At 33.0% G+C, this 13,364-nt stretch overlaps 2 protein-coding genes across 2 annotated transcripts; both read right to left on the bottom strand.

Annotated features, from left to right (window-relative positions):
* Positions 1 to 5,506: 5,506 nt before the first annotated feature.
* Positions 5,507 to 6,400, bottom strand: LOC141693900 (uncharacterized). The gene has a single exon (XM_074499089.1). The coding sequence runs from the start codon at positions 6,398 to 6,400 to the stop codon at positions 5,507 to 5,509; it is 894 nt and encodes a 297-aa protein (XP_074355190.1).
* Positions 6,401 to 10,725: 4,325 nt separating this feature from the next.
* Positions 10,726 to 11,697, bottom strand: LOC141706097 (aconitate hydratase, cytoplasmic-like). The gene is made up of 3 exons (XM_074508932.1): positions 11,550 to 11,697; positions 11,183 to 11,250; positions 10,726 to 11,098 (listed from the first exon to the last, which is right to left on the bottom strand). Exons 1-3 carry the CDS (start codon positions 11,598 to 11,600, stop codon positions 10,765 to 10,767), a joined length of 453 nt encoding a protein of 150 aa, XP_074365033.1. The 5' UTR covers positions 11,601 to 11,697; the 3' UTR covers positions 10,726 to 10,764.
* Positions 11,698 to 13,364: the final 1,667 nt, after the last annotated feature.

Genomic DNA, 13,364 nt, shown 5'->3' with positions numbered 1-13,364 from the left:
TTTAATTCATTTTAAAAACTATTAAATTTTACTATAATAATAGCTAACATTTTTTCACTTGAAAAAAACAAGATATAAATATTTCCTATTAAATTCGAAGCGAACTCACAAATTAGTCATTTATTCAAATTTATTTAGTTTAAATATTGTGCATATAACTTAAAATTATATATTTAGATAATAATATAAAAAGATCTATTTTAAAATTATTCTTTATGATTAAATCTTCATAGTTTATAATTTTTTAATCTTATTTTAATATTATATACATATATAATAATATTAATTCTCCGTTAAAACTACAAGTTTCCTAATTTTTCATACTTTTTTAGTGTAAATAAATATATTATTTGATTCACGTTCTCATGTTTATTTTTAAAAATAAATTACATAAAAAATGATATTATATTTTGTTGATATTTGGGTTTAAAATTTGAATCAATTTTTATCGAATTTGGTTTTGGTTTGGATTAGTTTTTATAGCATTAATCTTGGGTTTCAGTTTCAAAATTTTTAAAATAATACTCAACCCTACACAGTTTTCCCATTATATGTTTTTTCTACTTTAGTTTATAGTCTATATTTTTATAGTTTTAAAGAATTATGAAAATTTATTATAAACTATAAATTATAAAATTATATGGTGCATATCGTTAAAATTAAAAATATGGGTTGTATATCGTTGTTATATAAACTTAAAAAAAATTCTCACTTTTTTCATGTGATTAGGTCATCTGGTTCGAATAATAAAAAAAATTGACCAATAATAATACACTTGATTCATGATAAATCAAAATAAAACAATAATAACTCTACCATCAAAAATAAAATAATTTGTACTTTTATTCGGGTTAACAAATTTTTATTATTATTGATACATAACTTTTTATCTCATCCAGGTTTTAAACAAATTAAAACAAAATAAATTTGAATATAATTAGTTAGGTCTGTATATCAAAATAAATATAATTCGTTTACTATTGATGTGAGCTAAAATTTATCTTTTAATTCTAACATAATTAATTTTTGTAAACACACCCATGAATATCAACAAAACTAAATATTGCAATGTGATATTTTTTTAAAAACTAAAATTTCACTCAATTATACACATGCATATTTAAAATAATTATCAAATCATATTATCAAAAATTTCTAATAAATAAATTTTAGAGTATAAATTTTTTACTTAAAATTAAGTTCATAAATTATATAATATTTTTAGGGTAGTAATACTTACGTCAAAATTCTTGAGTTATTAAAAATTTTAAAAAAAATTAAATTTGTAAACTTTAAACATGTGCTTTTCAACTTTATATAAATTTTTTGGTCAATTTTTTTTTGTATACAATTATTTTTTAACTTTCTTTTGTCGAAATTTTAACTTGCTTAAAAATGAAATACAAAATGTATTTATGACATTTATAATTTAATATTAGTATGAATAAGTAATTTGAAAATTTAAAAATTATTAATTATTGAAATAAATAATGATTTGATGATGATGTTGACATGAATATGGTCACATCTTGAAACCAAAATTTTGAGTTAAAATAAAGAAGAAAGTTGAAGTAACTCTATAGGGCGTTTCAAAACTTGGATTTAATTTCAAAAGACATGAATTGTCATTTCAAATTCTCATCTTTGTACTAATATTTGAATGTCTTAGATTTCAAATGAAATCTAAATCTAAATTTCCAAACAACTTATTTGATGAAATCCACAATGTCAAATGAAATACAGTTTTTCAAACGGGCCACTAATTTGTTCAAATAAATAAAGTATATTTAAAAAATATTGTATTCGGTAAGAATTATGATCCGTCACGGGAACCACAGGGGGCATAAGCCAGTAATTTTCCATACATATCACATCATTTTTTTGTCTTGTTTCTAAACTTTGCAAATCTTCTGAAACTGTTGGAAACGTAGATGGGCTTTACAACCAAAATATTTCAATAATATTAATACACCAGCACAATTGATTATTTTTATTTCTTAATAATGGAAATAAAACTTATACATATAAGTGTTTACACACACTGTAATTTTTTTCTTCTCACAAGAGCTTCAACTCTTTTCTTTCTCTCTGTGAACCTCTTGGTATTTTCTTCACTTGGTGTGATATATTAGTACTACAAATGACCAGACCTATTTATAGGCCTTAAACTCTACCTGACATCATTCCTTACATCAAGTATTTATTACTAACATAGACTTTTTACCAGCCTATAATTGTTGAATCGTGAGATGAGTAAGTTACGTTGTCTTCAATTCATGCAATGTAAGTGTTGTAGGTGTTTACCATCTTTCTTCAGTTCATATTCGAGCCATGTATTGAAATTAGCACAGCCACCTTATTTCGTGGATTAATCTACCTATATAGTCCAGAAGCTTTGACAATATTATACAACATTTATTATACCTTAATGTATATAGCTGGTGCATGTTATTCAAATTACTTAACCCAGATGTTCTTTTGACGTTGTTGCTGAAACCGTGATTTTGATATGCAACATGTAGATGGATAATTTCTTAAATGATAACTGTAGATATTAATACTACTTCCCCAGAGTTGAAATTCTAACACTCCCCCTCAAACTCGACTTTGCATTCCGAGCTTATTTTTCATTTTCTGAAACACGTCTGGCTTCAACGGCTTAGTGAAAATATCTGCTAAATTTTCTTCGGTCTTAAAGTGTACCAACTCTACTATTTTTTCATTCACCTGTTGTCGAATAAAATGATATTTAATATTGATGTGCTTGCTCTGACTGTGTGACACTGGATTTTTCGCTAGTGAAATAACGGATTTATTATCCACATAAATTTTAACCGGACATTCCTCTGCAAGATTTAACTCACCCAATATGTAGCCTAGCCACATAGCTTGACATGCACACGCTGCTGCTGCGATGTATTCTGCTTCACATGTTGATAGTGCAACTGTTGGTTTCTTCTTTGATGATCACGAGAATATTGCAGAACCAATGTGAAAAGTATAACCCGAAGTGCTTTTCCCGTCATCCAAGTCACCACCATAATCGCTGTTTGAGACTCTGAGTAACCTACTAATTTTGAATCTTGAGAGTATGTCTAAAATAAGCCATGATCAAGTGTACCTTTTATGTACCTCAAAATTCTTTTAGCTGCCATGAAGTGATCTTGCATCGGCTTCTCCATGTACCTACTAACCAATCCTACTGCATACATTATATCTGGACGAGTAAAAGTTAGGTACCTCAGACTTCCAACCAAACTTTTAAACAACGTCGAATTTACCGACTCACTCGTTGAATCAACTCTGAGCTTTATGTTTGCTTCTACTGGTGTGCTCACTGGTTTGCATTCCTCCATTCTGAACTTCTTTAAAATTTCCTCGGCATATTTTTTCTGTGACATAAATATCCCGTCTTTACTTTACGTCACCTCGACTCCAAGAAAGTATGACATTTGACCAATATATGTCATCTCAAATTCGTTAGTCATAACTTTCTTAAAATCATCAAACATACCAGGGTTATTTTCTGTAAATATCATGTCATCCCCGTATAAGCACACGATCATAATATCTCCCTCTGAATTTGTCTTTATACAGAGGGCATGCTCGTATGGACTCTTCACGAAACCATTTCTCTGAAAATATTCATCAACCCTTGTATTCCATGCTTGCGGAGCTTGCTTCAAACCATATAAGGCTTTCTTCAGTCTGTAGACTTTGTTTTCCCGGCCTTTTTCAACATATCCTGGAGCCTGCTCAATATAGACTTCTTCTTCAAGATAACCGTTGAGAAATGCTGACTTGACGTCCATCTGAAAAATCTTCCACTGATTCTGAGCTACAATTGCTGTAAGAAGTCGTATGGTATCAACTCTTGTAACTGGATCGAATACCTCATCATAGTCAAGGCCATATCTCTTTTTGTAGCCTTTAGCTACCAACCTCACCTTGTATTTCTTCACTTCTTCATCCTGATTCGTCTTGGTCTTGTAGACCCACTTGACACCAGTTGCTTTGTGTCCTTCTGGAAGATCTATGAGCTCTCAAGTATCATTATTCTTTATTGTACCAATTTCCTCATCCATGGCTTTATTCCATTTTATTTCTTCAGAAGCCTCTTTAAATGTAACTGGATCACATTCAACCATTAAACAAAATAGAGAATAATCAAAGGTTGTTTGTACCAGACTTGTTGCTTCATAGATATTATCCAGACTCCGCGTCTTTCGTGGTGCTCCCCCTGAACTGCTGCTTTCTCCCGTGGATGGTGTCGATCCAGGATTTTATTGATTTGGACTTGGTGGAGGAGTTTGATCATCATCTCCGTCATCTTCAATATTGGAGTCATCACCGTCATCATCATCATCATCATTGAAAAATAAACCATCAACTTTTCTTTCTTCCTCGCTCCATTTCCAGTAGTCTGATTCATCAAACTCAATATCTCGAGAAATGATTAATTTCATCGTTAGGGGATTATAGAGTCTATACGCCTTGCTCCTTTTGTCATATCCGGTAAAGATGTATTTCTCGCCTTTATCATCCAGCTTCTTCCTTTTCTGATCGGGAACGTGGCCATAAACAATACACCCAAAAATTCTGAGATGTCCAACTGATGGTTTGCTCCCGCTCCATGCTTCATTTGGAGTTCTATTTCTGACACTTTTTGTTAGACACCATTCAGCAAATAAACTGCACATGGAACAACTTCCGCCCATAAAGTTCTTGGAAAATGCTTTGCTTTCACCATGCTTCTTGCCATGTCAAGAATAATGCAATTATTCCTTTCTTCAATGCCATTTTGTTGAGGAGTATATGCCGTTGTCAACTGATGATTGATGCCATGTGCTCTGCAAAAACTTTTGAACAAGTTTGAAGTATACTCGCCTCCTTTGTCTGATCTGAGTATCTTCAAATAATGACCACTTTGCTTTTCTGCCAGTACTTTGAACTCCTTGAATTTATCAAGAGCCTCCGACTTTTCTTTGATGATATACACCCAACTTTTCCTGCTAAAATCATCGATAAATGTTATATAATATCTATTACCTCCAAGTGATGAGATATCAAATGGACCAGCAATATCTGTGTGATTAATCTCCATGGCCTCCTGGCTCTCCATGATTTTCCAACGGGAAAACTTTGTTTGTGTTGCTTCCCCTTGACACAGGCTTCACACAAATTTCCTGGTTAATTGATTTCTGGCAAACCGTCCACCATCTTTGTTTTTGACAATAATTTTAAGCCGAAAAATCCAAGATGACCATATCTCAAATGCCACAACCACGAGTCATTTTAATGACCGACTTTATGCACTTCTGCAAATTCATTTGCATATCAAGCGTAAACAAACGATTATTTGACATCTCCACATTTGCAATCAATTCCCGAACTTGATTTCTGATAATGAGAGAATTGTCCTGCATCTGTATATTATATCATTTCTCCACAAGTTGGCCAAGAATGATAATATTATTTTTCAATGCAGGAATATAATAAACATCATTTATATATTTTTTTCACCTTTCTTCGACATGATCGTGACGGTACCTTTTCCTTTCACCGGAATCTTTGACGAGTCACCAAAAGTAACTTCTCCGCTGATGGTATCGTCTATCTCCATGAATAATTCCTTGTGACCAGTCATGTGATTACTGGCCCCTGAGTCAAGATACCATACATTTTTCTTATTTCTCTCATCTCCTTTATAAGTGAGGGACATAGCAGTGCCAACATCTTTATCTTCTTTTACTACAGCAAAGTGACTCCTTTCTTCGACTTTTGGTGCTCTACACTCATAACTGAAGTGACCAAATTTATTACAATTATAACATTGAAATTGAGATTTATCACCTCGTTGAAATCCACTTCTTCCTCGACCTCTAAAATTCTGACCATGACCAGATGGTTGATAACCTTCAGAATTCTGGCCTCTGTTGAAAGACTGCCTTCCACGTCCTCGTCCACCTCGGTAGCCACCTCTGCCACGTACATAACTGCTACAGCCAGAATTGTCACCAATGGATACTTTACTTTGCAACGCCTTTTCCAAATGGCTTGCATCATCATATTGGTTCATCCGCTGCTCATGCGCTTGAAGTGAACCAACCAGCTCATCAATGGAAATTGTGGACAAGTCATTTGAATCCTCAATAGAAGTAACCACATAATCAAATTTTCTGGTTAGCGAACGGAGGAGTTTTTCCATGACCTGAACGTCATCGAGACTTTCGCCGTTTCTTTTCATATCATTTGTTATGGCTTTCACACGCGTAACAAACTTTTCATCTTTAATTTTCGAACTCCCCGCGTAGCACCTGAAACCGCACCATTTTGACTTTTTCGACTCCTTGGAATGATTTTTGCAAAATCTCCCAGGCTTCTTTTGCCGTTTTTGCATCTGAAATTTTTTGAAAGGTTGATTCATCAACACCTTGAATAATTGTATATAAGGCCTTTTTATCTTTTTTTCGGATCTCCTTTAACGTCGTCTTCTCGGCATTTGGAAGTGCTGCTTCAGCGGCTGCATTAGCAGGCTCGTTAAACCCATTCCCGATAATTTCCTAATTATTGTAAGAACCGAGTAACACCTTCATTTGTATGCTCCAATTCCTGTAATTTGTTGTCGTCAATTTCGGGATTTGTGGTTGCGCCATCATATGTGCCATCTTTTCTCGAATGAACCTTAACTCAGATACCACTTGTTGGAAACGTAGATGGGCTTTACACCAAAATATTTCAATAATATTAATACACTAGAGATTGCTTTTATTTCTTAATAATAGAAAAAACAACTTATACATTTAAGTGTTTACACACACTGTAATTTTTTTCTTCTCACAAGAGCTTCAGCTCTTTTCTTTCTCTCTATGGACCTCTTGGTGTTTTTCTTCACTTGGTGTGATATATTAGTACTACAAATGATCAGACCTATTTATATGCCTTAAACTCTAGCTGACATCATTCCTTACATCAGGTATTTATTACTAACATAGACTTTTTACCACCTACAATTGTTTAACGGAGATGAGTAAGTTACATTGTCTTCAATTCATGCAAGCTATACATGTAGGTGTTGTAGGTGTTTACCATCTTTCTTCTGTTCATATTCCAGCCATATATTGAAATTAGCACAGCCACCTTATTTACTCGATTAATCTACCTATATAGTCCATAAGTTTTGACAATATTATACAACATTAATTATCCAGCCTTGAACCTTAATGTATATAGCTGGTGCATGTTATTCAAATTACTTAACCCAGATGTTCTTTTGACCTTGTTTCTGAAACCTTGATTTTTTTTGTAACATGTAGATGGATAACCTCTTAAATGACAACTGTACACTAATAGTTATTATTTACATATATAACCTCAAAAATTAGATTGCTCTGGGATAGGTACTTAGGATTTGGAGTCCCAACTCTAGCTAACCGTCGCAGCTCCCCCAGACCATTTGCTGAGTTGGATGAATACTTCTGCTCTTTGACTGCCACGTTTTCTTCCACAATATAATTTTTATTTCATCTCTTTTTCTTGGGCCTTCCTGGGGCAATCTTCACTTGAGGAGCAGCTGAACCTGTTTTAACACCGTGACCCTTAACTACTGTATCATGTGTTTTAATTGTTGCGTCTCTCTACGCTTGATTATCCTATATTCCACTATACTGAACCCAGATCAACAATTTCATAGAAAAAAGATATTTTAGGCGTGTGGCCGACCTAGTCAAAAAATTTCACCCTGTTTTTTTCCTCCAATTATTAATATTCCCTCATTCCCTAATTACATATTTTTTATGAGTCAAATTAACTAATTTTTGACTTAATATTAAATATTTATAAATTATCTATGTTTAAAATATGAAAGTTACATTTTAGAATAGAATAAATATTTTTTTAATGATATTTTTATTATTATTTTTTTCGATTATATGATATGTGTAAATATCAATTAAATTTTAGTGAAGTTAACGCCTCAAAAGTTAAAATAAACATGTGTTTTTAGAAAGGGGGAGTAATATACACTACAAGGAAAACAAGCTTCAACAACCGTTTATGTCCGTTGTCTGATACCCTATTTTTCCGTTGACTATTGAGCCGCCGTCTGTTAGTTGGATTAGACAACGGCTAAAAAACATTGTCTGAGATTATACAGACAATGATTATGGATTAAGCCCGTTGTATTACATCCAGAAAAGACAACGTTTTTTACTTGTTTTCATCGTAACAAGCGATATTACTCAAGGGTTCTCACAAACTCAGAAAACCGTTGTGTAAGGTATAACATTAAAACCAATCCTACAACACTTATTATTGTATAAACGTTGTTGTGTATTCAGATAGACAACAAAAATGAAATTGAGCTCGTAGAACTCTTGTAATAAATTTCTACATACAACAGTTTTGGATTTTAATGTATTGCATGATCAGATACATACAACTGTTTATTTGTCCAAACGTATTGCATGAATACCTTTGATACAATATCTTAATATTATATAGAAAATGGTTTACTAGTGTTGTGAGAGTTAATTTTGCACCAAAGTTTTGTGTTCGAAAGCATTGTTTTAGTATTAAAGACATGATATTTTAATGAAGCTTGGTTGTTAAAAGCGTTGTCTTACGCAAAATATAACAAGTAATCAAATGAAATTAACTTTGCAAATCTAAACAAAAGTTCTAAAGTTAATCCATGATCGAAAATCACAGCAACATAGTTATACAAAAGCTAAAAGCATATTGATATCACTGCCTTCATTAGTCTAAGATTTCTACTACAAATTAAAGAAAATATAGAGTCTACAAGGATTTTCAGCTTCTCTTCACGTCTTCCGCAAGAGCTATGTTGTCCTTGCAATATCATTACAGCATGTGATAGGCAATTTCCCAATCTGGAGAAAACAATCTTCAAAATAAATCGACAACATAATTACATAATTACATAATTACAACATAATTACATACAACATAATTACATAGAAAATCATTTATCCTTGTCACAAACTTTTGGATGTGATTGACCTAAATGTACACTAGATACTGTTAGATATCATAAAGGGATGTACACTAGATTTTTTTAAATAAGAAAGAGTAATTTGAGAGAGATTTAAAATCTATAAGTTTTAAGAAAAATAGAACTTGGCACCTGGTTTTTTCTGTACATGTGGATGGTAGCAACTCTGCTGGTCAGGACTATCAACAGATCACCTCCTGAATTTATCCCTTTCCCCTCTCACCTGCATTATATGACTATCAACACACTTTTTAATAAAAGATATTCAACCTAGTTAACTAGAACAAATTTTATCTTGTGTAAGCTTAGAAACATACCTAGTTTAGCATGTTAAGAACAGTTTCTCAAGTGAAAACATAATATTTGTGCTGAAAATTGAACTCATATTTGCAATTTTGTGTGGACAGAAGGAAGGCTGGCATACAGGAAGAAGTGTTCATGACTACATAGGCTAGATCTGGTCGTTGTTCAAGTGCACTGACAAACTTTCGGGAAATGATATTGAGCATCTTCTTGAACTGGGATATGTATCTTCTGTATAGAGCAAAGCCTGCCATCTGGGCAAGGAAACATAACATTAAATTTGATACAGGAAGAAGTGTTCATGACTACATAGGCTAGATCTGGTCGTTGTTCAAGTGCACTGACAAACTTTCGGGAAATGATATTGAGCATCTTCTTGAACTGGGATATGTATCTTCTGTATAGAGCAAAGCCTGCCATCTGGGCAAGGAAACATAACATTAAATTTGATACAGGAAGAAGTGTTCATGACTACATAGGCTAGATCTGGTCGTTGTTCAAGTGCACTGACAAACTTTCGGGAAATGATATTGAGCATCTTCTTGAACTGGGATATGTATCTTCTGTATAGAGCAAAGCCTGCCATCTGGGCAAGGAAACATAACATTAAATTTGATACTACTTTAGCAATTGTATATAATGATAAGAATTTCTTGATCATAACATTAAATTTTTATATTCAATATCAGATAGCTATACAAAATGGCCTAGCTTAATATTACAAATAAGAAGAATGTACATAAGGTATGTGTCAGCTGGACAATGTCAACGGTAAGCTCATCGCATTGAGCTGGAATCAGAAGTTCAGACAACGAAAAGGAAAGCCCTGACTAAATATAATACATAATCCCCCAGCTCCAAAAACCCCGGATAAAGAAAAAGACAATAATATGGCTATTTAAAAAAATGACATAACATGGTAGCTTGAAAGCTCTTCATCTTTTAGCATAAAAAGCTTAGCAGAACCCTCCCATGCACATTATTAATCAGATTTTAGATGGGGAAAAACAAATAATATTAAAGTAAAAAGTAAGGAAGCATACTGTGCCGGCTAGTGCATAAGCCACAACTAATGGAGGCGAAGCAAGATAATTGGCTCTTATTAGTGGGTGAACATGTCCTTCGAAGTTTCTATTTCCGGAAAGAACAGCTGCAACTACAATGTCTAGAAAGCATACATATACAGAGTATAGGTGTACAGCGATTATTGTCTGGTCCACAAAAATGGAAGAAAAGAAGGTAAATCAAGACAGCTAACAACACACAACTGTTGCCTTCATTCAGGACAATGTATAATACTTTTTCTCCGTTTAAAAGGGTAACTTATATTTAAAATACAGGTTTTATTATCTTTTAATTCATCCATAGTAACATAATCAATCTTGATGTGAAATAAAAAATGATACTCCCTTGTAAAAAGATGATAAAATCTTAAATTCCGTATGTTTTCACAAATATAGCCTCTTGACCACAATATAAGATACAATACAAGTGATGATTTCACCATGGGGTGATATGAAAATTGTTTTAATAATCAAAATCTTAAGACCAATATACCAGTGGAACAGAGCAGTGGGAGGCAAAATATTGATGGAAAGCACCCTGACATTTCTTAATTTTAGTGGAGGCATTGAATGAAATATCAGAAAAAAGAAGACAATACCATTGTCTGTAATTGCAGCGGTAACTGATTCATGAAGGTCCCCAGAGTTTCCTATGCATGTCGTACAACCATACCCAATAATGTTGAAGCCGTGCTGGTTCAAGTACTCTTGCAGGCCACTAAAACACGGAAAGGTAAACAATTCAAAGCTGGGAATTTATTATGAGTCAGAAATACACTCTTTTACAGAATAGTTGTAATACCTTTGAAGCAAGTACTTGGTAACAACTCCAGACCCTGGTGCAAGACTTGTTTTCACCCATGGCTTAACCTGTTTGCAGATACAATTTATATGAATATTACAAGGCAGACTCCTACCACTCCAAAAACACTGAACAATGTATTGAGGACAAAACTATAAACTCTTTGTTTACCCAATACAAGTGAGTACAGATGAACCTTGATCAAGTATTAATCGATAAAATAATAACCTCCCTAAAAAATAATATTTTTCTCCGGAAACCAACATAATGGAAACATTGTATTTTTACGCCCAATAAAGAAATTCATTTCCCTGGTCCCGAACCTATTATTTTAAAGAGGTTACTGTAATTGACAGGTATAACATACCTCCAATCCTAGCTCACAGGCCTTCTTTGCAACAAGACCAGCTCCAAGCATGACACTAGGATTCGATGTGTTTGTACAACTCTTAGCTGTGTAACTTTGTCAGTTCTTAGCTGATCACATATTTGCATTTCATGTAGAATGGTGGGAATCCTAAAATCATTACATAGTCCACATGGATAATACCTTATACAGAGATGTTACGGAAACTATCATATAGCATTCAAGCAAGTCATAACAGACACACCCACAAAACTGCTACTGGGAGAAGAAAAAATCACTTACATCTTAAATCACACAGAACAAACCTACATAAATCATCAAAACACTCAATTTTCTTCTTGAGCTTCAATTTTCCCCTCCACATCCCCTTTACTTACTTGTATCCACAAAATTAAAGACAAGCACCTTCCATTGAATCCACAAATAAGCCCTAAAACCTTAGTTTTGAACACGAACTAAAACCCCAAATTGAAGTCGAATTGAAACCCAAAACGAAACCATACTCCATTAAAGAAACATACAAATCAATCAAAGGAGGCTCAAATCAAAGCAAATATTTATGTATGTATAGATTTTTCATAACAACGAGAGTAGAGGGGGAGAAAGAGAGGGAGAGAGGAAAGGGGAGAGACCACAACCTAAATCAAAACTCAATAGGACCACAAAATTCACACCACACATAAAAATCCCCAAAATAACAGAAAGATTTTACAAACACATCTAAAACCCAAAATTCAAAAAAGTGAAAACACGAAAAATCATGAAACCTAACTCAATTCAAGAAGTTGAGATCCTTCGGATCGGAAATGGAAGCACAAACAGCAGACGGCTATGAAGTTAATTCGTCATTCAGAGCGTAATTAGTGTTTGAACTAGAGGTGGATTGAGAGTGTTAGGAGGGAGAGAGAGAGAGAGAGATTTAGATTTGTGCACTTTGGTGTTTTATGTTTACAGAGAAGGAGATGAAATGGGGCATGGGAGGGGGAGGGGGAAGCGGGTATTGAAAAGAAAAGAAGCGGGAAATGAAAAGTTGAAGGAGGGAAACAATTATAACAAGAAAACTAGATAAATAAATATTGTATATTTATAATTTTTTTATAAATAGATTTAAGAAATTATTTTTATAAAATAATATAAAATAAATTTGAATGTTTTTAATATTTTAATATGACAAAAGCTAATATATTTTTATATTCGTTGTCGAGAAGGGTACTTTTACCGGATTTTTCTAATCCTGACATGCAAAATGAATTTTAATTTTTTTAATAATTTTTTCATATGACTAAAACTGATATATCCTAACATCCGTACGGTTGGATCGTCAAAAAAATCATTTTAAAAATTAATCTTGTAAATCGGGAACGAGTCTCGTTGTCGGGAGGAGTACTTTTACCAGATTTTTCTAATCCTGACATGCAAGATGAATTTCAAATTTTTTTAATAATTTTTTCATATGACTAAAATCGATATATTTTTAACATCCGTACGGTTGGATCGTTGAAAAATCATTTTAAAAATTAATCGTGTAAATCGGGAACGAGTCTCATTGTCGGGAGGGGTACTTTTACCAGATTTTTCTAATCCTGACATGCAAAATGAATTTCAAATTTTTTAATAATTTGTTCTTATGACTAAAATCGATATATCTTAACATCCGTACGGTTGGACCATCGAAAAATCATTTTAAAAAATTAATCCTGTAAATCGGGAACGAGTCTCGGTGTCGGGAGGGGTACTTTTACCAGATTTTTCTAATCCTGACATGCAAAATGAATTTCAAATTTTTTAATAATTTGTTCTTATGACTAAAATCGA

This window comes from Apium graveolens, chromosome 2 (genome assembly GCF_009905375.1).
Source record: "Apium graveolens cultivar Ventura chromosome 2, ASM990537v1, whole genome shotgun sequence".
In the NCBI taxonomy this organism is placed as follows: Eukaryota; Viridiplantae; Streptophyta; class Magnoliopsida; order Apiales; family Apiaceae; genus Apium; species Apium graveolens.
This window is presented reverse-complemented; position numbering and strand designations above follow the sequence as displayed.

Bases quoted from the DNA above. Each gene is read 5' to 3' on its own strand.
- LOC141693900 (XM_074499089.1), bottom strand. From the start codon at position 6,400: ATGCAAAAACGGCAAAAGAAGCCTGGGAGATTTTGCAAAAATCATTCC.
- LOC141706097 (XM_074508932.1), bottom strand. From the start codon at position 11,600: ATGCTTGGAGCTGGTCTTGTTGCAAAGAAGGCCTGTGAGCTAGGATTG. The intron at 11,251-11,549 runs GTATGTTATACC...ATCTGCAAACAG, and splicing joins CCTGTGAGCTAGGATTGGAG to GTTAAGCCATGGGTGAAAAC. The intron at 11,099-11,182 runs GTATTACAACTA...TCCGTGTTTTAG, and splicing joins ACCAAGTACTTGCTTCAAAG to TGGCCTGCAAGAGTACTTGA.